Below are 24,136 nucleotides of genomic sequence, written 5' to 3'. Positions count from 1 at the left end.
GCCGCCTAGACTCCCGACGTAACCTCTAGCGCGATTCATCACTTCGACTCACGATGGTTGCGTGACAAGGTTCGCCCACAAGTTCTCGCGTTGCTCAAATATCTAGATAACCTTACTACTCGGGTTGTAACAGCTACAACCTAGGATCAACAACTCATACGGTTCACGGTCACCTACGTACAGACTTGGAGTTGCTGGCATAGTAGCTGCCTACATGCCTAGCCAGTTACAACTTCTACAGAGAGGGGTTGGGGTACGGTGGCCTACCCTGCCTAATGCTGCCTACTGCTGCCTCCAATTAGTGCTTCTGCCTATGCATACAGTCACTTCCTACGTAGTATATAGTTTGGCCTTCGGGCCCCCGAAATAAGACAGAGTTCACATCAATTTTCAACCTGAGTTTACTGTAAAGTGTGAATGAGATACAATATCTTAAAGGACGAAAATTTACCGCGCTTCGTCGAAAAGGGCAATTCAAGCTTGAAACACGAAGGATGAATGTTGGAGAAAGGGAGACTTAACCGTGAGAGTTTTGTCGGGTAATTAAATAAATAGTGCTTGGCCATCCATGCCACACCTAAAAGCCCTTAATTGCATACTTTGCTCTCTCTGGGATATTCTAAATAAGCGTCCCGAACAAACACCAACACGCGTGAGCTGTGACACTATAACCAGACCCCTCCCAACTAATTACATGTGACGCGCGCAGTTTAGTAACCTATATATACCTCATATTTTCGGCCGTTATTTCGTAAGGTGCGTCGGTGTTGACTGGGATTAATCTCTTGCCTTTTACCAGAGGTTACCGCGACCCGCGCATTACACCTTACAACCTAATCTTTGGAACACAATCTTTTTTTGCGCACGCTAACGGCTGGATGGGGGTTCGACCCCCGATGGGTCTACTCACTTTTTCTCTTTTGTTATCTTTGGTATGGATTTTCGATTCACTACTTCTGTTTTTTTGCGGGAAGGTGACGCAGACAGTGAGCGTTGTATCAAAGTAAAAGGCCTCCTAGAAGCGTGTATTTATTTCTCCATCGACCTGCCCCCTTCTCATCCCAACACGCCCCCGAAAGCCGCCCAAACCCCTTCACCATCCGGACCAGAAAAGCTGCTTAAAATACGAAACCATCGCGTAACCTCCGCGCGCCTCGAACCCGGGACGCCAGGGTGGTGAAAATAGTAACAAAAATACAAACAATAACTCAAACAAGGAAACAGTAAGTCAAACAAGGAACAATAAACCGTACAATGATACAGTAACTCGTACACTGGTCCATAACATAGCCCGCTTAGGTGCCAGATCCCTAAGGGTAAGAGGAGGTGAAAATGAATAGTATAAATAGACAATAGACCGACATATCAACTCGGACCGCAGTTTCACCGACGTTTCACAGATAGTTTGCGAGCTGGTAGCCTTCAACCTCACCGGACCTAAATATCCCTCTTACCACCCTTCACTCTTTTCCTAGCAGTGTCGCTCTCGCTATAACTAATCTAATCTCAACCCTAGGTCTTGCATTTGTCCTTAGCGGGGTCAACGCAGTTCTAGGTATACTCCATCACTCTGCTTGCAATTAACCGCATCGTCAATGCCGCCAACAACGTACTGACGAGCGGCGGTAGTATTAATGGCGCAATTCACCACACCGCGAAGCCTGACCTCCAACACGAGTGCGAGACTCTCGACGGCTGTCCTTACCTCACATCTTCACCTTATATCCTTCGCCTCCGCGCCGCACTGCCAACGGACGCGTCATCAGTGCCAGCATAACCAGAAGAGAGAGACCCCCTTCCGCTGCCGACTCTCCCTGACTGCTGCAAGATGTCAGCTCTTGTTGTCCCCTACGAATGTCCCGCTGCCCATTGGACTTGGGTATACTCGTAACGTCCAGTACAACAATGAATTTGGCACATGCAAGTTTTTCCCGCCAATGGGCTTCTTGCTTCCTTCAATACTAACCTGAAATAGATCGCGATAAAGTCAACATGATGGAAGACGCACAGAAGGCTTGCGAAGGTGTTGCTCTTCAACCCACCGGGCGGCCGCAGCCATAAATAGTGTCAGAATGGGACCGGGCAGCTGCAAAGCGTGGCTGATTGCAAGACTCATTCGCACCATGTTCTCCCCGCGGACCACTGCGCATTCTCCTCGGCATCCACATTTTCATCTCGTTGGGTGAGCTACCGCTCGTGCGAAGCCGACTTCATGAACCTGGGCTCGGCGCTGCAGCAGTCAGGTACCGCGGGAGGAAACAGCGGAATTCATAATCGCGCCGACACCAATCTGGTATCCCCGCTCGGTCCAGGGTCGCGTCGCCAAAGAGCAGGACGACACTCTCCACCACTTGAAGTGCTGGAGTTTTGGTTGAAAGGCGGAGACCTTCCTGTCCTCTTCGACCACTCTTGCTACCAATTTGGCAACGAAAAACTGGTCTCTGCACGAAGCCGAGATCATCGCCCCCAGCCAGGCATATACCGGTACTGCTCTGTCCGAGATTCCAGAACGAGCCATCCATGCTCCAGCCTCCCAGCCGTTCCAACAGCCTGGATTTCCACCGCAGGCTTTCCTATGCAACTAGGCTTCTATCACCCTCCGCCCGCAAATGGTCCACAACTGCAATTCGCCGCCCTCGGAAAGATAATTAATGGACTGGAATCGGGAGGTCTTCATGGAAGCCGTCAACATTGGCCTGGCCTGGTCACCCTTGTACGATCCCTACAACAGGCTCAAAGATCTCGACCCCAACGTCACCTGAGCCTTGAATTACAACTTAACGCTTCCTACTCCGATGGCGATGGCTCTCAGTTGGCTGAATCAAAACCAGGTGCGAATTTGGTCGGATTTGGTCATCCGCAACGTCCGAGAGACAAGCAGGGGAGTTGAAGATAACTACGAGAGTGCGCAGACCGAGGAAGGCATGGCCGTTCCCATGGAAGACCGGAAAGACATAGTCCCCGAATTGAACTCACGGGTACGGTTCCAGGGGGCCATGGGAAGTCTCTCCGAAGCTCAAGCGACGCTATACGCACGGTTCTTAACAACGTTTTTTGAATGTTTCATTTGAAATGCCCGGGGAGAAGTTTTTCCCGTTGTCATGATAGATCTCAAGCGGCTTCTGCATAACCATGTTGAGGCTGGAGCAACTAGACCACGGCTACGACAACATCCCCTACATTCCCAGGTCTTTATTGTATAGCAACAAATAAGAGCCCGCGATGTACAGGGATCTTCCGTGCTACCAAGAGGCAGCGTAATATTCAGCGAGATGTCTTCTGGGGACTTCCGGCCGACTTGCAGAGCCCCTCGACAACTGCATCGACCATCGGGGGAGGCTCGACCCAAACTTCCAGTTCCATCCCCCCGAGTCGAGACTTCTCTGCAGGACTCTTCAGGCACTGGACCCACGGAGCATTCCCCTCTCACTGAGCGTGTCCGAGGCAAGCAGCCTATCCGGGACAATGACCCAGTCACTCCTTCGGTGTCTTACCAGTTGGTTGCTGCCAGCGTTCAAACACCAGCGCTTCGCACTTGGTCTTGAACCAGACACTCTTTGACCTTTGGACCTTGGACTTTTCTCATCTTCCCACACATCCTACACTCCTTCATCCCTTCATCGTCTTGTACATCATCGTCTTGTGCATCACCGTCTTATACATCATCAAGAAGGATCACATCACCCCGCCTCGGTTCTTCTTTAAGTGTTCGCTTTCTCGATGTCGAATAGGTCAAATATGATCCTTTTCTGGATTGTAGATAGAGTTCACAGGCCGCGTCGCTGGTCGGGATGGATGTAGGGAGGCAGGAGGAGCTGGAGGTCGAAGGCTGGGCACGAAGGTGGATGCAAGGGAGCTTAATCCCAACAAATTCTACTCCACACGCTTTACAAACCACACGGAACGATGCCTAGGGATCTTTTAGGTTACCTCTACACGCTACTTAGAACAGCATATTGTTTAGAGCAACGCGGACTGGGGATTTCTATCTATTCCACAAGAAGCTAATATAAATCGTTCTTTCAAGTACCTTCACAGTGCGGATAATCCCACCCTAGAACCTAATAGAGGGCCTAACTAGGATCTCCATGGAAATGCGCAACCTAACGCCAATCTTAAGGAACCACCGCCCGTAGTTTGAGGGTTATACAGCAGTGGCCGTTCTAAACGTCTCCTCCCACTGTCGCACATGCCACAACCTTCAACTTGCCTATTGGCTCGGACTTGCAGTTCTGAGACTCGGGGGGACACAACTAAAGTATAAGTGACAGGTACACCAAACGCTGGGCCATAGTCTGGTTGTCAAGTAAAACACGCTCCACCCGCGATTGTCCGCCTTCTTTCCTCACCCAAACTTCAAGAACGCGCCGAAAACACTTCTAACACCGCGACTCCGCCTTGCAAGAGAAGGTACCCGTCCCCTCAGCCGCTGAGGTAGCTCCAGACACTAGACGCACCGCTCCAAACACCAACCTCAACACCACGAAAGCTACGCTCAAAACGCGCCCGCCACCCCGAGCCTCCTTCTAGACTTCAGATGTTTTAATTTGTAACGACTCCCCCGTGCATAGATCTTCCAGACCACGCTTATCCAGAAACAGCCGATCCAGCCATGCGCGACACCGCCTCGGACGCCTCCACCGCGCCTACCGAATCCGCTGAGGACAATGGCAGAGCCTTCAAATGCGGAGCCACCTTCGACGACATTAAGGTATTCCCCGTCCCCGGCACTGCTTTCTCCATTGTTACGAATAACATCATTCACAATAAGATCCACAATTTTTTTTTTTCGAGAGAATGGCGTACCAGGTGGCGAACCATCTTTACAAGAACATGACGCGCCCACTGGACACAGCGTTCGAGATCCTACACATAATAGCTCTTCACCTAGCCTTCACTAGGTGAAAGGTGAACCCCCCGGCCAGAGGCAGGTGAACGGGCACAGCTAGGACCTTGGCCTACACCACCGAAAATGAAACAGGAGGGAGACGACAGAGCAAAGACAACTCTGGGCAGATTCCTACCCCTTCCGCGCGAGCCTGGGAGTGCGAGACGTCCACTACCCCGTGCCAGAAGGCGCCGGCCGTGAAGCCAGTGCGAACCCGCGCCGGGGGTTTCGATCCAAGACCCAACGTGCCCAATCCTTAGAGCCAATCCTTTTCCCGAAGTTACGAAACACAAAGTAGCTCGAAGGCGCCGCCGCAATAAAAGGGAGTTCCTAAGCAAGGGCGGACAACAACCAATTCCAAGCTGCTTAAAAGAGAAGGACTCACAGCTTAGTTCTCTGTAAGAAGACTATCTGGTGTCTAAAGTAGCAACTTAAGAAGGAGCTAGCACCTTAGCCAACGCTGCTAGAGATCAAGTGGGAGGACGGAGATAACAGAGCAAAGACAACTGTGGGCCGCTTTACAACCTCAGCAGGCCTTGCTGCCTAACCCCCCCACCTTTTAACATACACCTCACCTACATCTGCATTATAACCTCAATTTATACAACCTCAATCGTACATCGCGCTCGCGTAGGCCAGCACGAAGATGGGCTGGGCCGAAGGAGCTGGCACCTTGGCCTACGTCGCTGGAGATGAAGTGCAGGGAGACGACAGAGCAAAGACAACCATAGGCCGATTCCTACAACTTCCGCGCGAGCCTGGAAGGCGCGGCAGTGGCCTGGCACAATCTACGTGTCTTAAGCGTCTTGCGCGCCTGATGTCCGCAAGTCCCTATCCGGGAAGATACCTTGCTCCCTATTAATGGGATCGACGTAGACACAGTCCCAGATCTTCTCTACGCCGTATTCTTGATTCCGGGAATTGCGGTGGAATTGAAAGCGCTGGACATCTTCGCGAGTAGTAGCTGCGATGGGGCTGCACCCAGGGGTTTTTGTCAATGGATACGACGAGATTTCGGATCCTAGTTCGTATTTCCATCCCTTTCTTGTGGATCCATCGACGGAGTTTGCTTACACCACTTACGGCAAATCCGGGATGTCATCTAGCTACTCATCGGCAGGAGTAGGCTATGGTGCTCGCTGCGAGAGTATCCTGCCGAGCCCGCTCAAGATCCGCATTAACGACTTTAGCCATGGAAAAGATTTCTTCAAGTTATGGTGCACTCCGAAGAACAGGTCAAAGACCTGTCCATTGGTCTCGGAGCCGGTCGAAGAGTCGGCTCAGAAGCGGGAGCCGAAACCCAAGAAGGCGCCCAAGCTGCTAAAGGAGGAGAGGTTTTCTTTAAGCTAAGTTAGGCGGCGATGAGCAAGTTAAAGGTCTCTCTATTGATCTCGGAGCCGGTCGAAGAGTCGGTCCAGAAGCAAGAGCCGGAACCTAAGAAGGAGCCCAAGCCGCCGAAGGAGAAGAAGCCCCAGCAACAGAAAAGAAGACTGAGGTGGTGGAAGAATCGGAACTGGAGGGGGTCCTCTGATACCATGGGCTCAACCAAGTCAGGCGCGGTGGGTGGGTTGATGTGGATGAGAGGGGGTCTTCGAGGTTTCGGCACAAACGGATGGATTGACTCCTTGCTGGGTTGGGAGATGAGACCCGGAAGGACAGTTTTTTATTTCCCATCCGCTAGCATAAGAGCAGGAAGCGGAGTGAATTAAACCAGACTTATGCCATTTCACTATTGAAACTACTCCTTAAGCCAACCTTTTGCCATGTCTTCCAAGTATAACCTCCAAGTTTTCAATCATCTTCCACCCTCTGCACCCAAATACACCTATGAATATTATTAGAGCTTAGAAGAGTAGTAATATAGAGAATATTCTCGCAACAATAGGCTTAGGGAGATAGGTTACAGATACTAGAGGGGGTGATGCTAGAAGAACAGTATGGTTTTCCTATCTGCTAGTAGAAGAATAGTAAACATGCAGCTCACGTAGATAGTAAATTAAAAGTGAGATAATATTCAGTATAGACAACGAAGTCAGTGGCACAAAACTAGTCATCTATCCGCAGAAAGGGCTGTGAACTTTTTTCCTAGGTTTGATAATCAATTCACGACCGTCCGGTGTCCACCTTCTCACTCAGTGAAAGTTTCCGTTCAATTTGAGTCTAATCATGATATCTTCATTCCATCGTTCGGGTACCACAATTCATGAAATTTCCTGCGAACAAACCCATCACCCTTTTAAAGGCTTGCCCACTGCTCCCCACCACTTCTAGCAGTGCCGCAGCCAAGTAAACACTCTCGCATCCCTCACGTCATCTCCAGATTGTTGAGATTTATTGGAGGAAGCCACTGTCTCCCATCACAACCTTGGAACCCCTCCAAATCCTCTGCACAGCCACCCCTTTAGTCGTGTGGAGGCTCAAAAACCTTCCTGGCATCCTCCTGCTCCTCGTTGAACTCAACATGCCCGTCCTCGGCCTGAGCAGGAGCGAGAGCCGGCATATGTTTATGAGCATCTTAGTTCGTGCCACCAGACCTCTTCTGCCCGTCCGCATGCTGATAAAGACGGTAGTTGTTATTGCCTGCCATGGAATAGCAGAACGTATTGGCAAGATGGCGCCCAATCTTGCCAGTCACGCCTGAAGATCCTTCATTCAACTTCTCCTGCTTCCTATCCCGCGCAAGAATCGCCCCATTCGCTGAGAATACAGGCAACTGTTTCTTGACCACCGCATGTTGTGCTTGAGCCGACAATTTCGGGAAAGCCAGCCAGATGCCGCAGAAAGTCAAGCCTTGCATACTGACCCGATTTGTCGTCCTAACTTTCCTGTTTCCGCAGCGCGTCGTCCAGTACTCGGCGTATCCGTCTCTGTTGTGGACGATGTACCCGAACGCAACACTGTCTTAGTCTGCCATTTCGGCGTCGCCGCTTAGATCATTGTTGTGGGAGTTTTCCGGATGGTTGTAAGCAGAGGCGGAGGAGGCTTTTGCACTTGCGCTTTTGGTGCTACGCAACGCCGCAACGAAATAGGGAAAGCAGAAGCAAACTCAGCTGGGACGTTATGCTTTCCGGCCTGCTTTGCGGCAGCCATGGTAATCTTCTTGATGCCGCCCACGGCGGGCCTTTAGCCCTTAGTACCGTCCCGTGGATCCCCCCCAGGCGCCTAGGCAAACTTCAGACCGCCAGTATAGATCATGCCATCGCCTGAGCTTCGGATTGGCTTCCCATGCCCAGCTGGAAGTGTTCCCACCAGCTCAATTCGCGGGTAGATGTCCTTTCGGTCCTCCATGGGAGTTAGCAACGGCGATGGCTCTACCGTGATGGTCACGACAACGGTTCGGGCGATTGTCGCGGCGAGTTTTCAGGGTGTCGTCGAGTGACAGATTGAAGTTTTCGACCGCTATTCAGAAACAATGATCACAACTCCAGGAAGGAAGTTTGCTTTCCGGCCTTCTTCGCGACAGCCAAAGTAATCTTCTTGACGCCGCCGACGACGGACAGAGCAGCAGCGGTAAGTTCACGGCGATGGCGACGACGTTCGTTCGTGCGGTTGCCACGGCGGGTGCAACAGGGGGTCTTCACGATGTCGTCGAGCGACTGGTTGAGCTTGTCGGCCATTATACAGAATGAGGATAATGCCAGTTGGGACGTTGTGTTTTCCGGTCTGCTTTACGGCAGCCTTGGTGATCTTTCTGACGCCGTCGACGGAGGGCGGAGCAGCAGCGGTAGCCTTGTCGCAACGGCGGGTCTTTAGGATGTCGTCGAGTGGCAAAATGGGCTTTCCGGTAGGCTTCGTGGCAGCCTTAGTAATCTTCTTGACGCCGCCGGCAAGTGGAGGAGCAGCGGTTGCTTTACCGCGATGGCGACGACGACGGTTCGGGCGGTTGTCGCGGCGAGTCTTCAGGATACCGTTGAGCGACTGGTTGAGTTTGTCGGCCATTAAGCAGAAAGAAGGCAACGCCAATTCGGACTTTGTGCTTTCTGGTCTGCTTTGCAACGGCCTTAGTAATCTTCTTGACGCCGCCGGCAGGTGGAGCAGCAGCGGTGGCCTTGCTGCCACGGCGGGTTCTCAGGATCTCATCGAGTGACTGATCGAGCTTTTCAGTCAAGGTAACCTCAGTGGGACGTTTTGTTTTCCGGTCCGCTTTACAGTCGCCATGGTGGTTTTCTTGACGCCGCCGACTGGGGTAGTAGCAGTGGTGGCTCTGAAGCGATGGGAACAACGATGGTTCGGGCGGTTGTCGTGACGGGTCTTCGGTATGTAGTGGTCGTGTGGTAGGCTCTGCTTGCCGGCCAACGTGCGAGAGGTAGTTCCTCCAGTGAAGTTGTTGTGCTTTCCGGTCTGCTTTGCAACAGTCTTAGTGATCTTCTTGACGTCGTCGACAGGCGGAGCAGCGTCCATGACTTCGCCATCACAGCGCGTCTTGAGGATGTCGTCGAGTGGCTGATTGGACATCTTCTCAGTTACCCAGAAAGATAGCAACGCCAGTTGGGGCGTTATGCTTTCCGGTCTGCTTTGCAGCAGCCATAGTAATCTTCTTGACGCTGCCTGTACCATCGGGCGTCCGCCAAACCATCAACTCCTCGAACAGCCATGGTGACCACCTTTATGAATAAGATAGCGCGACCGACATCTCCGCCCTTCTCAGCTCCGGATCTAATCCAAACCGTCTAAAGCCTCGTCACGTCGGCGCCGGCGTCTAGCAGCAGGTTTACCGCACGGATGTCGCTAAGCAGGCAGGTGTAGTAGCATTGGCTGCCGTAGTTCTGGTGCATGCGCTTGATCTAAAAGGGTCTCGGTGGTGAGCTTGGAGAGTGTGGTCCTTTCGTAGACTGAGTCGACGACGTTGGATTCTGCGACGCGCGAGAGGAGGATTTGGAGCATGCGATGGTGGTCTTCGCGACTTGGGCGGTTGTCACGGCGGGTCTTCATTCTGTCGTCGAGCGGCTGGTTGAGGTTGTTGGTCATTGTGATTGATGGTTCGACGTTGATAGAATGAAGGGGTTGTTTGGAAATCGTCCGTGAGGGCCGTTGGTGAGGACAGTGGATATTCTGCAGTTGCACTAGCCAACTTGCAACTTGCAGGATAGCACCGTCGTCCGGTCGCAAATTGGTAGCGCTCTAGCCGTAACCTGACAGCAAGCAGTTACAGTCGCAACTCAAAGGGATCTCTTCTTCTTCTTTGACGACCCAGACAAGCTGAGTAGATCGAAAAAGGTGCGCATCAGCTCGAGATAGTGCAATACGAGCGACACGATGTCCCGAAGAACAGGTAATTCCAAAAATTGGGTGCCGGCTCACTCGATACCACCGGTATGAAAAAAGAGAAAGGGTTCGCGGGTGCGGGCTGCTGAAGTAGTAGTGGATTTTTAAGCGAGGCTTGGCATTGCGTGACGTCACAACTTAAACCTATCCTAAAGACTCCCAAAAGGCTCAGAACCGTGGTTACTTTAGCCATATCCGATGCAACCCATACCACTTAGCATTATGCAAGCGTGTGAAGATTACCGCGCACCATTTGAGAAAGCAGGTGTTGAAGTAAATCCTTAATTAGATTCGACTCGAGGGGCAGAGCCCATATATATTATGGAAGTAGTCCTGCACGTAATCGGTAGCCTCGCAAGTCACGTGTCCAGGAGAGTTGTATTGATACCTCCCACCAGCACGTATGTTTAGTTCAGCTGGCCTAGAATGGTGGAACTGGTCTGGACGAGCACCACAGAAGCCTAACATGGAAAACCGAATGTCGATTCGATCTCCAGGCTTGCCCGCGCCGAACCGAAGAACGATATTGTGAAGCGGTCGAATGATTTCACCACTTTAATGATTCTCTCGGCGGTAGCTGGGGCACAGATGTCGGCTCAGGTCGAGACTTGTAGAGAGTGAGTCTGTGGACAGCTTGATGGGCATGGTTCTTGGTTTCCCAACTTATCGATTTTATACCAGATTGTTCACAAGACGGCAGGAAAACACAGCGTGGAAGCTGCTAGCTCCGCCCGCAACAGATTCTTGCATCTCGATTCCAAACTTTTCCTCTCCAGATGCGACGAAATTCCTGCCGATTCCCGGCCAGCGGCGGTGGAGACCGATATTAAGTGTGAGGGCGGTGGCTAGAGAGCTGCCGTTGATTACCCATCTCCTCATCCTGCCCGAAGGTGGTCAAGATCTGCTTCTTGCCTTGTCCACCAATCTTTCCTCTAGAAGGTGTTTATCCTGAGCTGACGGCCATGCCAGGTTTCTTGGCGTTCGGGGCCTTGGATCGCATATAGTCTGACATTGCAGGAGGTTGAGTCCAGCGACGTTGACGGATATGTATGGCACCTGGCAGACTTCCTCCTTCCAGATCTCCACGTGTGATGCCGTCTCGCTGCTTCCCGTGACACCGCATCTGGCGTTGTTTCCGCAAGGTAGTTTGTTGTTCTCCTTCTAGCCCGCGATGAAATCCCTCAATCAGGCTCTCACTTCGAGGTCTCCTTGCCGCTGCCTCCAGTGGCAACGCGTCCTAGTTTGATGCCATGACCCGCAGCGTGCAAAAGAAGGTATGCCTTTAGGTGTAGTTTCGGAAAGACGCATGGATTGTCTGGTACTGAGGTCCACACGGTGGCCAGCTGAGGCAGGCGGAGATGACAAAATTGCAGATGGCAGTCATGGCTGTGCCTGCAGATCGCCTTGTCCTTTGAGGGGTGATGCAATTGTCAGCATAGGAAACAATCTTGATAAGTAGTAGAGCTCACCGTATACGGGCGAAGAGATCCTCATCTTCGTTTTCCATGCGCTGCTCAGCGGCGTCATTTTCTATGGCATCGTGATAAGGTGTGGCCGATCGAACTATAAGTCCGGAGTCTGTTGGAAATTTTTAATCTCGCGTTCTTGGATGCGTTTAACTTTCGGAGTCTTTCAGTCACGTGCAAGATTGCTCTGATGGTATATATGGGTTCTGCACCTGGACTAAATCTGATTGGGTATTCAATTCAACAGATTCCCTATTCGTAGTCTTCACATTCAGAGCTCCCTCTTTCGCATCCGTTAAAAACTTGGGAACCTCATACATTATTGCTAGGTTACCTGACATGCCGCGAGAAATCCTTAAAAAGCTCATCCTAAAGCTCAGTCATGGCAAAGCATCTATTCCGGAGCTGATACCCACCGAACCTTCCCAAAGGCGATACTAGAGTACATGAACGTTTCACCGACAAGAGAGCTACTCGTACAAATCGAACCTTGGTCAACCGGAAAGGAATCCCCAAATTCTGAACTTAGAGAATCATACAGAAAATAAATGCCAAATAGGGCATCCATCAAAAGTATGGAAAGCAAATGCAAAAGAGCAACGAGAATGATCCCGATTGCCCAAATCTCATCACCATCGTCCTTCTTGACGCGTTACATCTTTACGAGAAAGAAACATAAGGGGCCAGATATACTGCAAACAATGTCGAGACAACGATCTGGTGAGGTGGTCGAGGGACGGAATCTATTAAGGGCAAAGGGCGGCCCACAGTCGCTAAGAGAACGGCGAGGAGCTTGAACAGCGGGAAGAGGTAACGCCGAGAACAGAAAGGGTGAAGAAGCTGGCAGACTGGGAGAACGGCGCTTAATGGGGGCGAGTGCGGATAACGGAGGTGCTATTGACGCTGGAGAAGAGCAGACCCCACTAATTGCGAAGTGTCCCGCGTCCTCGCAGTCAGCTACAGCACTCTGACCTTGCGGGTTGGGGAACAGGCTACCAGGGCAGAGCCTACGCGCGGGCTGGCGGCGGCGGACAGGCTGTTGTGGTCTTTTTGGTAAGGGAAGAGGGAGTACCGAGTGAGTTGACGATGCAGGATAGAGTTGGGAGGGTTAGCGTTGAACTCGAGCAGCTGTCTTGTATCTCTGTGAGGGACGGCCTTGGGTCTTAGGCTTAATTGTTCGTGGCCGGGTTGCGTGTAGGTAGAACATGGAGAGCATTCAACATTAGTGACACCCCCTCCATCGCTCTTGTCGACATGATTGCCAGAAACCGGGAAGAAGGTGATGGGGAGACCCTTCCCTTCGTTGCTGTACAGGCCTACTCCGCGATTGAAAATACCGAAAGTGAGGGCTCCGCCGGCGTTAGTGCTCAAACAAGACAAAATATCCTTGATGCCGACGCCCTCCACGGTCATGTTCTTAGTCCAGTGACGCTGTACGGGCTCGCCGTAACGGTTCGCGTTGAAGATAGCGGTCATTCTGTCCGACCCGGCGACGAAGTGAGTACCCGATTCCGTCCAGGCGAGACTGTAGCGTCCATAGGATGCTTGTCTTAAGATCCAACGAAGCATCGCGCCTTGAATCTCGCTGATAGCTCCAGGTGTGTTGTACTTCGTCGAGTCGTGTTAGTGGTAGCTGCAAGTTCCTGCACCAAAGGCCATGATCAAGTTCTGCAGACCCTAAGGTAAGTGCAAAGAAGCTAGCCTCAAGTGCGGCGATCCGGTGTTGCGAGTCCGACTCATTCGGGTGGGTGCTGGAACCTGATGGGCTTGTTGATGGACTTCCTTCCAGCTCGGCGAGATGAGCTTGTAACCAGATCGACTATCAAAAGGACGCATATCCGCGTGTCCTCAGACTGAGCCCTGGCACAGATCGTCTCCCTGCTCGGTGACGTGAACTCGATACAATGTTAACTATCTTAAAGGATTGCTATGATGCGGATGGTGACCGTAGGGATGGACATCACGAGTGGAGACGGCGGACGCTGGCGTGTGGGCTTGACGGGGTGAGGAGTCGGCTCGACTAGTGAAAGATGTCGTCCAGCAGTGGTGAAGAAGTCGCCCAGTAGTGAAAGACAACGTGTATGACAGTGAAACACGTGTGGTGCAAGAGTGAAAGACATGGTGTTCTCCTCGTAAGGCTTCCTGACGAAGTTCCCCGTGAGCTTCGCTCAACCTGTCGAGCTTCCTCTTCAGGCGACTCGCATCGATTGATATGCTTGTCGTACGTATCCCAATCTTTTATGCCCTCCTCTCCGTCCCTTGGTTGTCCCCTCAAAGCCTCGTTCTCCGCCTCCAGAACCTCAGAGTGTGTTCGACGATCAGGCGCATGCTAATACTTCTCCCGAAGCTATGTCCCCATGCAGACGAGAGAGACGAGTTCAGCCTGGAGTAGGTTTCCGGACATGGTCGAAAGAGGAGGAGGAGGGTGTTGCCGCTTTGGCACGTCTGGTGGTTGAAGTGGGAGCGAGAACTGGTGGTCTTCCTTATTGCGATCCTGATGGCGTTCATGGAAGTGTTCTGGTTAGGCTTCTCGATGAAGTGCTTTTCGGCTGATGGTCCTCCTGGCCAACTCGCCAACGGTAACACAGCCATCTGCTTCAATTTCCATGATCGGGCTTTCTCTAGGACTCCTCCCCAGGATCTGGGACCCAACGGCAACAGCTGCTCTCAGATAACAACTGGAATCTTGCCCTTTGTAGCCAGCGCTCAGAGGTTTATGCCGACGTGACAGAGCTTCGACCAACGTCCTACAGTGATCGTGTTGTGATAGTCCCACCGCTCTCGACGCTGACGTGACATGCATGCGGTGTGGTGTCTTTGCTTCCATCGCTTCGACTGTCGTTGCCAACTGAGATGGGCTGGTGAGCACATCTATTTCGCGGCGGTTCCTTTTGGAGCCTTTCTGTGTATCTGTTATAAAGCTAGCTAGTTGTAGAATGCTCGATAGACGACGGATCTTGAGGAGGTGTTAGAGGCTAGTCGAGCTCTGCGCGTCTCTCGGAGGATGGCGTGCAGGAAAGATGTAAAAGACGTGCATCTGGCCTCAAAAAGATCTCGAGATCACGAGAGCATAGTGGTTTCTGGCGCGGAGGAAAAGTGCTTGAGGACAGCTGCCTGTAGCGGAGAGAGTGGCCTAGGGAGATCAGGCTGTCGAAGTAGGCGTCGTGTGTACGGTCGTCTGCTGCGGAGTGGCCAGGACCATCGCGTGAGGAAGATAACGAGAAGCTCGGTGGCACCACGAAGTCCGCAACAAGCATCATGCGAAGATCTTCCAACACCTCCCTGGCACCGTAGTGGATAGCCAGAGGGACGACAAGGGGACAATGTGGAGAATGAGGCATACTGGACCTTCTTGGTCGTCAGCGTCGGGTGTGGAGAAGGGGTACACCACAAAGTCGAGAGGCTTCATGCTAGTAGCAGAACGCCAACTATGAAACACACAATTGCGACAACATGAAGTCCAAATATGGAGGTCCAGAAAACAACAAAGTCCTCAAAAGTACGCGCTCTTCTCTCGCCGTCTCGTGGTGATGCAAACACAACATGACATTCCGCGAACTCTTTGCCAGAGGAAAGAAACTCTTCTTCAATCACCCGCACAAGGCGAGTCAATCAATGAAAAGATGTGTTGCTCAAAGAGCGGGCCAGCAAAAATTGTGCCAGTGAAGCAGCCGAAGCCGGTTCGATAGCAGCCCGTCGCCGCGTTGTGCAATGCGAGACAGTCTGCCAGGTGTCCGGATTCATGAGCTCGACCACCCTGACGATGTAAGTATAGAAAGAGGAGAGGTTCAGAGGGGAGATGGGCTTATATGGGTGGGTGAAAGTCTGCCAAGGCGCCAGTCACTAGCGTATGGAAGGTCGTGGAAGGTAAAGCAAGCTGCTGCCTGGCGTCTAGTGTCGGGTTGCAGCTTGCTAGTGGAAGGGCGGCTCAGGGCAGCTTAGGGATCACGTGGACAACGTTGAGTGTCGAAAAACCAAGCAGAATGCCACTTACGGAACTTTTGCTGCAATAGCGTCACATTAGATATCCTTAAAGACTGGCGAAGCAATGATACGGGCGTCATAAAATTCATAGATTATCAAGTATGGCAGAGAGTATTGTATAACTCCTGGAACACGATCCCTCGTAGTAAAACGCAACTAGGGGATGCTGAGCGAGCACGATAGCACAACAACAGGGCTCCAGAGTAAGATTTTGAAACATTGGGAAACACTAGTAGCGCGCAGAAGCCGAACGTAACGCTGCAGGAAGGGAGTCAGGACGATTGACATCCAGTAATGGACGGCAACCTACTGGCGACGACGGACAGCGCGGGCATGTCAGGGCCGGGCCGAAAACTCATCCTCACGGGCCCGAGACCACCTCGCTAGGGATACCGTACTGTTGTTCCGTCCGCTACAAAATTTGCTGTCTCTTCCCACCATTCATTCCCGGTCACTAACTCACTGTCGAAGACAAGCCTCAGCCCCGCCATCGACGCCACGACCGCATTTGCCCGCGAGAACACAACCCGCTAGTGAAGTAGCCTCCTGCAATATGCCTTCCACATCCTTTAGCTTATTTGAATCTATTGCAAGATATATTCTGCAAAGGAGATTAAGATTTTGAAGCAGAATGGCAGAATCCCCGAACCCTGACTGTTCCGCATCGAGCTAACAGAAGACAGCATTCCCAGGACAGTTTCTCCCCGCCCTCAACGGCAGACATGCATTTCTATCTCTGTGTACGACAGTTTGGTTGAATTGTTCTTCTCCGCTGACTTAGCAGGATTCCGTCCGATCAGCCTAGTCCCCAGCCTAGATATATCTAATCCTAAAAAGCTCCAGCAGTGCCACCTCGCACTCTTTGCGGTTGTGGCAACCTTTCCAAACGAGACCTCACATCCCCCGGTACATCGCAATACAATCTTCTTCGTCCGCGACCCAATTAAACGTCATGCCTCTCAAACGAGCGCTTCGATTATACAAAAGTCATTGCTGAATTATACGCACCTTCATCAGCATTCCCGCAACCACCAAGTCGCAACTAGCAAACTCAGGCCGCACCTTGCCGTAATAAAGAGCCAGAGTTTCACAAGAAGGGGTCCAAACGATGAAGGAGAAAACTCAAAGAGCTTGCCTCCAAACTCAAGATTCGAAGCATGGAATCCATTCCCCTCTTGGAGAGGCCTTTCTTGATTCAAATGCACGTTCGCAGCTATTGGAAGACGATGACGATATGAAGCGCAGTTGTAAAGGCGGAGCACAGGGTCGCCTCGCACTGCCCGTGCCATTCTAGGCGAAGCAGGACCCATCTGTTGAGGCATCTTCAAACGCGCTCTTGCGTCAAGCCGCGGACCAGAATGCTCGTGCTCGGCACCGCACCTATACAACAAACACACCACTCATATAATCGCCGCAAGACCGCGGATCCCACTCGGGCCCTTCATTGGCAAGAATCGACTGCGCAATCGAAGAGATGGAGCACCAAGCGGAAGAACTCTCGGCTTACAACCAACGCTATAGCTAGCATGTCCTTAGTTGAGAAAGCTAGCACCGATTGCCAGTATCCGCATTTGGGGTTGCTTGAATTCCGGTATCACCCACACTCAGGGTTTCCGGCCTACGTGCCTAGCCAATTACAACTTCTACAGAGAGGGGTTGGGGTACGGTGGCCTACCCTGCCTACCGCTGCCTACTGCTGCCTCTAATTAGTACTTATGCCTACGCTCCCTATGTAGTATATAGTCTGCTCGTACGGCTTCACAAATCAAACAGAGTTCACGTCAATTTGCAACCTAAGTCCCACCTTGCTGCCCTGACTTGACGATGGTCGGGAGCTTGGAGGAAAGAGAGGTATAAGACAATCATGTTACTAAGATATCATAGCATAGAATTCAGAACATCAAGCATGAGATTTTGCAACATCAAGATGAAAGATGGTCATCATTTGTATCGAAGGTCCGAAATGAGACTGGACAACCTCATGACTTACTGTACTTTTGATTTATACAAGGTGCGAATTGTGTATCCAACTATATAACTTGGCAACATACGATGAATCCAAATATCCGTTGGCTGCTCCTTCTGATAATATGTCCAGGCTACGCAGAAAACCCTCAAATCTGAACGTCCCCATACTATAAAAACCTAATTCACGATCTCTCCTTACAGTTCACACTGCCCATTAGACCTCTACATTGTTCACCACATAAACTCACCGATGTCCTTTCACTTTGTGCAATTATAGATGCCGAATTCATTTTATCGTGCTACATTGTGTGATTCTTCTGGGAAAGACGATATATTTTAGGTTCCCCTTTCCCCTTACCACCACCATCCTTCTAAGCTCCAAAACAATCATAATCTCAAATCACACTTGCACAACAACACAAAACTATTAATACATTACACCCTTGGCACACAAACCAGCACAATGCCTTCACAAACACCTCGGCATGGCTCCCGCAAGGACGATCGCAACCGCCCTCCTCGACAATATCCCATCGAAGAAATCATCGATGGTGTAGAGGACATGTTCAAAAACGGTAGATGCCGAGAGCGCTCCCATCGAGAGCATCATGACAACCGGGGAGAATTTCGTCCGACCTCGCATCCCCCTAGATCTCATCAAGATCCCAGGACGAAGCGATCCCAACAGCGGCCAGCGTCTCATCAATCTAAAGACCAGCGCAAAGACTTCCTGGGACAGCCCAAGATCATCAGTGATGACGGCACCACCGACTATCCCAACATGCATACCTGGATCAGCTTGCGTGAGAGCTGCAACAGCCTCATTTCTGGCTACGATACGCTCGAATTTCGGTATGAAAATCTGAGCGAAGCGACACAATGTGCCCTCCTCCGCACTCCCAACCCCATCGAGCGCTTCACGATCCGCTGTGTCCTTCATCCCGCTCCCTTCCCTCACGTTCTCAAGATTCGGGAGATGTACTTGGCTGAGCTGCGGATGGCAAACGCGGCGCTCAAGTCCATTGCCCGGAACGAAGATGGTAAGACTCCAACCAACAAAGAGCGTCTCGCTACCATCTTCACAGAAGTTGCCGACCATCTACGAGTTGCTGACCGTAGTCTTACTGATGTGACTGGCGTTATAGATGAGTTGAAGCGGCAGGATAAGATCCAGAGGGATATGGATGCGGGGAATTGGATGGGGGATGAGCAGAAGAAGTGGCGAGCGGACCAGCGTAAGGCACTTTGGCATGAGATCTATGATGAGTTGGAGAAGGAGGTCCCGCTGAAAGAGGCGGTGCTGGGAACTGTCAAGAAATGGGAGGGGAAGACGGATTAGCCCTCCGGAAGGCCCTCAAGGTCATATCCGTGAGCGTAGCCTGATGACGTAGCTCAAGCAATCTGAAGACAGGAAGTTATGGGGTGTTCAATACAGGCGAGTTCCTTTGAGCTTCCAGTGGGTAAGAAGTCTACCACCCCTAGAGGTTCTCCGACGACCTGTCTAGGTACGCAGTGCGGCACCAACGCATAATCAATTTGAATGACCGACATTCGGTATATTCTAAATCATAAGTACCTATCTTTGAGACTCATGATGTGTAATCCGTGATCTTTGACATTGCTATTTTTGCATTTACGAATCTTTAGACGACCTCAAACCGCACTACCGAGTTGGAAAAGCACTACAGTTCCATAGTATCCAATATACATCATCTAGTCTATTACATCATGTCTACTACTACCCTAGCGCTTTGGAGGACCACAAACAGTGGCGTCAGCTTCTCATTCACTACATGTTCACGCGTCAATTCATATTGCAACGCTATGATGGTCATGGAGAGAAGGAACAACGGCTTCAATTTGAGTTACTCTCATATCACAGGCTCTAGAAAAGACATCCTCTCGTCTCAAAAGCCTCCACCCCCGGGAGTCTTCCACAACACTATCCCATTCATCAGCCAGCTCCCCAAACTCTCCAGAACATGATGTACGCGTCAGCGTAATAGTAGACGGTCAATTTCTAGTCCTGCTTGTGGTGTATTAGCCCAAGCCCTCTATCTCCCTTCGTCCAAACTTACCCAAACTACCACCTAAACCGCCCGCTCACACTCCGCCACAGCCTCCCCCCCCTCACACGCAGTCTCCGCCAAACACCACCCCGCTGCCGTCGCGCCACCCGCTCATCCTGCTCTCTGCCGAGCCTATTTTGCTCGCGAGCGGCCTCGAGGTCGATATCAGGTTCGGGGCGCGGCTATAGCAGGTCAGGCTCTGTACCCAACATCTCAACGAGGCGTAGAAGATCATCTTACAGGAGGGTTCGGTCTGGCCCGCGTGCCTTGGACAACAGTATACCAGTGCAAGCTATCGCCGCGGTACGCGGGCACGCGGACGGGCGGATCGAGGTACTGGAGGGACTGTGGCGGCGACGGCGGGGTGTTGTCGGATATGGACACTGTGTTGGCTTAGGAGATGCTTCGGTGACAAGGAGGGGAGAATTTGCGTACTTTTTGTGGTCTTTGGGGTACTCTGCGTATGTTTATGGGGTCTTTGAGTTAATGCTGAGCTTGTAGTGCTGCTGTTGTGACTGGGACAATCGGAGAGGGAAGATTGGAGGAGCAGGCCAGCAGATTTGAAAGGGCACCTATGTTGCCAAGCCATTCTCGGTGGTAACAAGAGTTTTAAGGACTTGGGCACGCTCGGAAAAGTGGCACACTAATCATGCGTTCTGTCTTCTCTAGTCGTGTGTACACCTGTCTGCCACTGTTTGAGGTGCTTCAACAAGTTTCCACATAGACCAAAGTCAAAAGCTTCTGTCCCATTCGTATTTTTGAATATACTTTAAGGCACCCCAAGCGGTGGCACACAGGTGTACACACGGCTGGGGTACTTGATGGATGTGCCACTTTTTTCACACCCTATGGCGCAGACGCACTAGTGCTAAGCGAGTTTTCGCGTCCTTTTCTACCCCGTCGCGTCCTGCTGTGCTTCCTCACAACATCCTCCTCCTCTCCATTGACAGCATGGAGTTCTGGATTGAGCCACCAATCCGCGACACGCAGAGCGTGGTCGACGTAAGTTTATTTCCTCCTCACCCGTGCATTGTTAACTAACAAGCAACAGGATCTAAATACCCGCTTGCCGCCTCGTGAAGAGCCCACTGTCCTCGTCACCAGCGTTGTGATCCTGACCTCCAGCGCTGCTCCCGTCACCTCTACGATCGTCGTTTCTAGCGACGCGTCGGCCGGCCAGTGCTCTGCTCACCTGGCTGGTATTTCATTCACGATGACGAGCCCGAACTCTGCACCGGCATCACCCTACTTGCAATTGCCGCCACAACCATCATCAGCGGCCATGGCGGGCCGGCCTTCAGCACTCGCACTGCTACGCGTCCAACATCAAGCTGCTAGTCCCATGGGATCTGTGCCAATGAACCGGAAGCGTGACGAAGCCAGCCTGGCCTTTCGCAATGATATGAGGATTGGCGAACAGAGTTGGTAAGCACTCCATCATGTCTCTATCATCAGCACTTGCTCACGTCATGATATGAAATACGAGAACATCTTGGCTCCCCACAAAGGCTGCTCGAGCAGGATCCTCCGTGACAGCATCTACCGTGACAGCAGCGGCAATGGACGTGGTGTTGGCTTCGCTCGGTTCGATCTTCACTTCACACAACGTCGGCTCGAGTAGAATCCTTCGTGACAGCTTCTGAATTGGGTGTTGGTTTCGCTCGGTAGGTCGCTCACTCATCCACCAGCATTTCTTGCGCTGACAAAACACTTCTCGGAAGATCTGTGAAGAGATCATCCGCAACTTCAACAACACCCCGATATCGAAGCCCGGAGGCGAAGAGCACTTCATCTAGATCCGCTACTCGGACGTCCACGAGCAGGAGTTGCTCAAACAGCAGACTGCCGCTTGCCGCCAGCTGGGGTATGCGGTCGTGTTTGTTCTTTAGTAAGTTCACCGTGCACTACCTCGAGCACACCATTCATCGGGACTAATCAGTAACAGAGGATCAAGGCTGTTTTTAGTTTTCAAATTTAATCGGACCGTGTGACAGCATCTCCCTTGCTACTGACCACTTTGGTGTGCACCCCTATCGCAAGACCCCCTCGAGAATCTCTCAGCCCCGTCTCAAACTTCATCCACGTTGACATCTAGCTTGCCACGGCTTTAGAAAAACACGCAACAAGCGCTCTGACGTTGCTCACTTATCTCACACTGTCGGCTGAGTAAACACCGGTCTGCACTTTAGTGGTAGCCCGGTCACACTCGGCCAAGATCAACAAGCCAGACTATAACGCGTCTGCAACATCAATTTGCTTGCGCCGAACGTCTTGGCTGACATCTCCACAAGTATAAGGTAATTCAATTCCACGTCCTATTGGCTTTCTGCCCTTCTTCTCCACGTCGCTTTTCTACTGTACTCCTCCCCATGCTTCCCCCCCTTCATTCACTTCACGTCGCGCTTTCGGTCCGACGCATCCTCGTCCTCATTCCATTCCTCATCCCTTCACCCCATCCTCCATGTCACATCAAGACACCACATCGGCCAGATACCAACAACTCGATCTCCCTGCGAGCCCGTTGTAGAGAGCCTGGCCAAGAGCGAGGGCCGCCTCCCTTCGGGGAGGATTGGCCACGAGTTGTTACAAACAGGTAGCATAACGCTAGAACAATGACATTCCACGTTGCCTAACCTCGTTGGGAGCGATGGATGTCGAGCTCTGCAGTGGCGTTGTAGCTCGGACTTAGAACGGTGTGAGAGGCGTAGTCCCTGCCGCAGTCAACCCGCCTCGGCGGGGTTTAAATGGCGTTTCAACAAGTACCAGCTAGATTGTTTGGCTCATACATGCTTCTTTGTAGAAGCTTTTGTTATGCTTCTTATATCAATACTACTCTTTGATCTTCAAATGTTCCACCTTTGCACTATGAATGTCCACTCCTTGCCACTGCATGGGGTGTTCCTATACGCTTTTCAAGCTCCTCTTGCGATCCCTTTGACTGACTGAGAACATGTTGGTTAGGGTCCTCCTCACGCTGGCGTTGAGGCAGCAAGAGTAGAGCCTGAGTAGTGCTGTATCCATGTGCACCCAAATTGATGATGCAGTACGGTAACTGGCGGAGTAACAAAGCCATTCCAGTCACATATTCGGTCTTCATCCAAGGTGAATTTTATTCACAGGCGTGAATAAAGCTGCTACCGCAGCCCTGCTGTAAGGCCTCGCAGAGGCATGAAGCTCGCATGGTACGGCCTGCGGTGAAGCCATTTCAGGGCTCCCATGCCTCATTATGTGCTGCATCTACGAGTGAAGTGATGCGGGCATGGCTAAAGCGCCCACTACATCTTTTATCAAGACCCGCGGCGAAAATCTCAACTCTCCAGCAACACAACGCACATTCATCGTAAGTATTGGAATCACTTCACAATGTCGCGTCCGAAGCTAATGTCAGCCTTCTAGATCACAGTACAAGTACAATCTGCGTCCAAATCTCCCTCCAAATCCGCCTCATCCTCTTCCACCAACTCCCACATCACCGAAACCAGCCTCCAGCGCCCAAACCTCCACCACGCCCCACCGCCCTAGGAGCCATGTCGAAGCACCGGTGGACCGAGCAGACCCTCGAGCCGGAAGAGTTCACGCCCAAGGGCTGGACCTTCGAGATCCACGAAGACGGCGCGTTCGGCGAGGTCAGCGCGTTCATGAGAAACGGGGAGGACAAGGCCCGGGAGAGGATACGCCTCGGTGGCCGGCTGAGGGACGCCAGGGGCCCTCCGGCGGTGGAAGACAAGGAGAACGTAGACCCGAACATTGGCGAGTAGCTGGGGACGACGGCCCGTACATCTCGATAGTAGCTCCGTTCGCGCTCTGTCTCTCAATTCAATCGGCACGGTCCGCTGCTTTTGCGACAACTACACACTGGCTTTCCTCTCCTCTACGTAGTGACTCGTGCAACCACCGCTACTTCTTGTCTATCAGTCCATTTTATAGTATCTATTACAATCTTCCTACGGCTCAGCACCCTACGACTCGACCTCCTCGCGAGCTTGTCGTAGGTAGCAAAGAGCCAATATTGAGGGCCGCCGCTCTTCCTGGGGCGGATTGGCCACGAGCTACAGAGTAGGCCGCACCGTACGAATCCGCAATTGAAATCACCAACGCGTTGCAGCCGGACGGTTCTGGCAGACCCGAGCTCAGGGGATAGGGCTGCCGTGTAGAACGACAGTTGGCGCTGGGTTGAGTTTGGCTCATACATCTTAGCTTCAGGTTCATCAAGGTAATTTATTTTCCCCAATCGTACTTCCATTCACTCCCCTCTTTCCATGATCACGTCAATTCCGCGTCTATTGCACTTCATCTCGGGCTATGTTGCGTTCCTCTTTGGCTCGATAGCTCACGACTCGACCTCCTCGCGAGCCCGTCGTGGTTACCGAGAGCCTAGATTGAAGGCTCCCATTCCTCAGGGAATGGCCGGCCACGTCGCAGGCCCCCGCTAGTTTGCACAGGCTCGCGGGGTTTCCTGCGATAATGAGCTCCAGACTAAACCACAACGGACGTTT

The 24,136-nt window shown here is 51.9% G+C and overlaps 9 protein-coding genes across 9 annotated transcripts; 4 read left to right on the top strand and 5 right to left on the bottom strand.

Moving 5' to 3' along the window:
* The first annotated feature begins 117 nt into the window (after positions 1 to 117).
* On the top strand, positions 118 to 401 carry BDZ99DRAFT_467557 (uncharacterized protein). Its single transcript, XM_033721044.1, has one exon. The coding sequence runs from the start codon at positions 215 to 217 to the stop codon at positions 368 to 370; it is 156 nt and encodes a 51-aa protein (XP_033571182.1). The 5' UTR covers positions 118 to 214; the 3' UTR covers positions 371 to 401.
* A 1,811-nt stretch (positions 402 to 2,212) lies between these two features.
* Positions 2,213 to 2,890, top strand: BDZ99DRAFT_481380 (uncharacterized protein; the record flags this gene model as incomplete). Its single annotated transcript, XM_033722405.1, has 1 exon — positions 2,213 to 2,890. The coding sequence occupies one exon, from the start codon at positions 2,213 to 2,215 to the stop codon at positions 2,888 to 2,890; it is 678 nt and encodes a 225-aa protein (XP_033571181.1).
* Positions 2,891 to 7,403: 4,513 nt separating this feature from the next.
* Positions 7,404 to 8,176, bottom strand: BDZ99DRAFT_525808 (uncharacterized protein; the record flags this gene model as incomplete). Its single annotated transcript, XM_033726047.1, has 3 exons — positions 7,404 to 7,785; positions 7,935 to 8,009; positions 8,061 to 8,176. The coding sequence occupies 3 exons, from the start codon at positions 8,174 to 8,176 to the stop codon at positions 7,404 to 7,406; spliced, it is 573 nt and encodes a 190-aa protein (XP_033571180.1).
* A 128-nt stretch (positions 8,177 to 8,304) lies between these two features.
* BDZ99DRAFT_525807 (uncharacterized protein) lies at positions 8,305 to 9,343 on the bottom strand (the record flags this gene model as incomplete). Its single annotated transcript, XM_033726046.1, has 4 exons — positions 8,305 to 8,484; positions 8,537 to 8,806; positions 8,859 to 8,975; positions 9,038 to 9,343. 4 exons carry the CDS (start codon positions 9,341 to 9,343, stop codon positions 8,305 to 8,307), a joined length of 873 nt encoding a protein of 290 aa, XP_033571179.1.
* A 215-nt stretch (positions 9,344 to 9,558) lies between these two features.
* On the bottom strand, positions 9,559 to 9,856 carry BDZ99DRAFT_525806 (uncharacterized protein; the record flags this gene model as incomplete). Its single annotated transcript, XM_033726045.1, has 2 exons — positions 9,559 to 9,672; positions 9,731 to 9,856. The coding sequence occupies 2 exons, from the start codon at positions 9,854 to 9,856 to the stop codon at positions 9,559 to 9,561; spliced, it is 240 nt and encodes a 79-aa protein (XP_033571178.1).
* A 2,720-nt stretch (positions 9,857 to 12,576) lies between these two features.
* BDZ99DRAFT_525805 (uncharacterized protein) lies at positions 12,577 to 13,095 on the bottom strand (the record flags this gene model as incomplete). Its single annotated transcript, XM_033726044.1, has 1 exon — positions 12,577 to 13,095. One exon carries the CDS (start codon positions 13,093 to 13,095, stop codon positions 12,577 to 12,579), a length of 519 nt encoding a protein of 172 aa, XP_033571177.1.
* A 1,045-nt stretch (positions 13,096 to 14,140) lies between these two features.
* Positions 14,141 to 14,960, bottom strand: BDZ99DRAFT_481378 (uncharacterized protein; the record flags this gene model as incomplete). Its single annotated transcript, XM_033722404.1, has 2 exons — positions 14,141 to 14,529; positions 14,792 to 14,960. 2 exons carry the CDS (start codon positions 14,958 to 14,960, stop codon positions 14,141 to 14,143), a joined length of 558 nt encoding a protein of 185 aa, XP_033571176.1.
* A 3,074-nt stretch (positions 14,961 to 18,034) lies between these two features.
* Positions 18,035 to 18,910, top strand: BDZ99DRAFT_481377 (uncharacterized protein; the record flags this gene model as incomplete). Its single annotated transcript, XM_033722403.1, has 1 exon — positions 18,035 to 18,910. One exon carries the CDS (start codon positions 18,035 to 18,037, stop codon positions 18,908 to 18,910), a length of 876 nt encoding a protein of 291 aa, XP_033571175.1.
* Positions 18,911 to 20,591: 1,681 nt separating this feature from the next.
* BDZ99DRAFT_545460 (uncharacterized protein) lies at positions 20,592 to 21,261 on the top strand (the record flags this gene model as incomplete). Its single annotated transcript, XM_033726843.1, has 3 exons — positions 20,592 to 20,642; positions 20,692 to 21,065; positions 21,096 to 21,261. 3 exons carry the CDS (start codon positions 20,592 to 20,594, stop codon positions 21,259 to 21,261), a joined length of 591 nt encoding a protein of 196 aa, XP_033571174.1.
* Between the last annotated feature and the right edge of the window lie 2,875 nt (positions 21,262 to 24,136).

Source organism: Mytilinidion resinicola, assembly GCF_010093595.1.
Source record: "Mytilinidion resinicola strain CBS 304.34 unplaced genomic scaffold BDZ99scaffold_23, whole genome shotgun sequence".
NCBI classification, from domain to species: Eukaryota; Fungi; Ascomycota; class Dothideomycetes; order Mytilinidiales; family Mytilinidiaceae; genus Mytilinidion; species Mytilinidion resinicola.
This window is presented reverse-complemented; position numbering and strand designations above follow the sequence as displayed.

What these genes read in the sequence shown, in the direction of transcription:
- BDZ99DRAFT_467557 (XM_033721044.1), top strand. Translation starts at nt 215, where the DNA reads ATGCCTAGCCAGTTACAACTTCTACAGAGAGGGGTTGGGGTACGGTGG.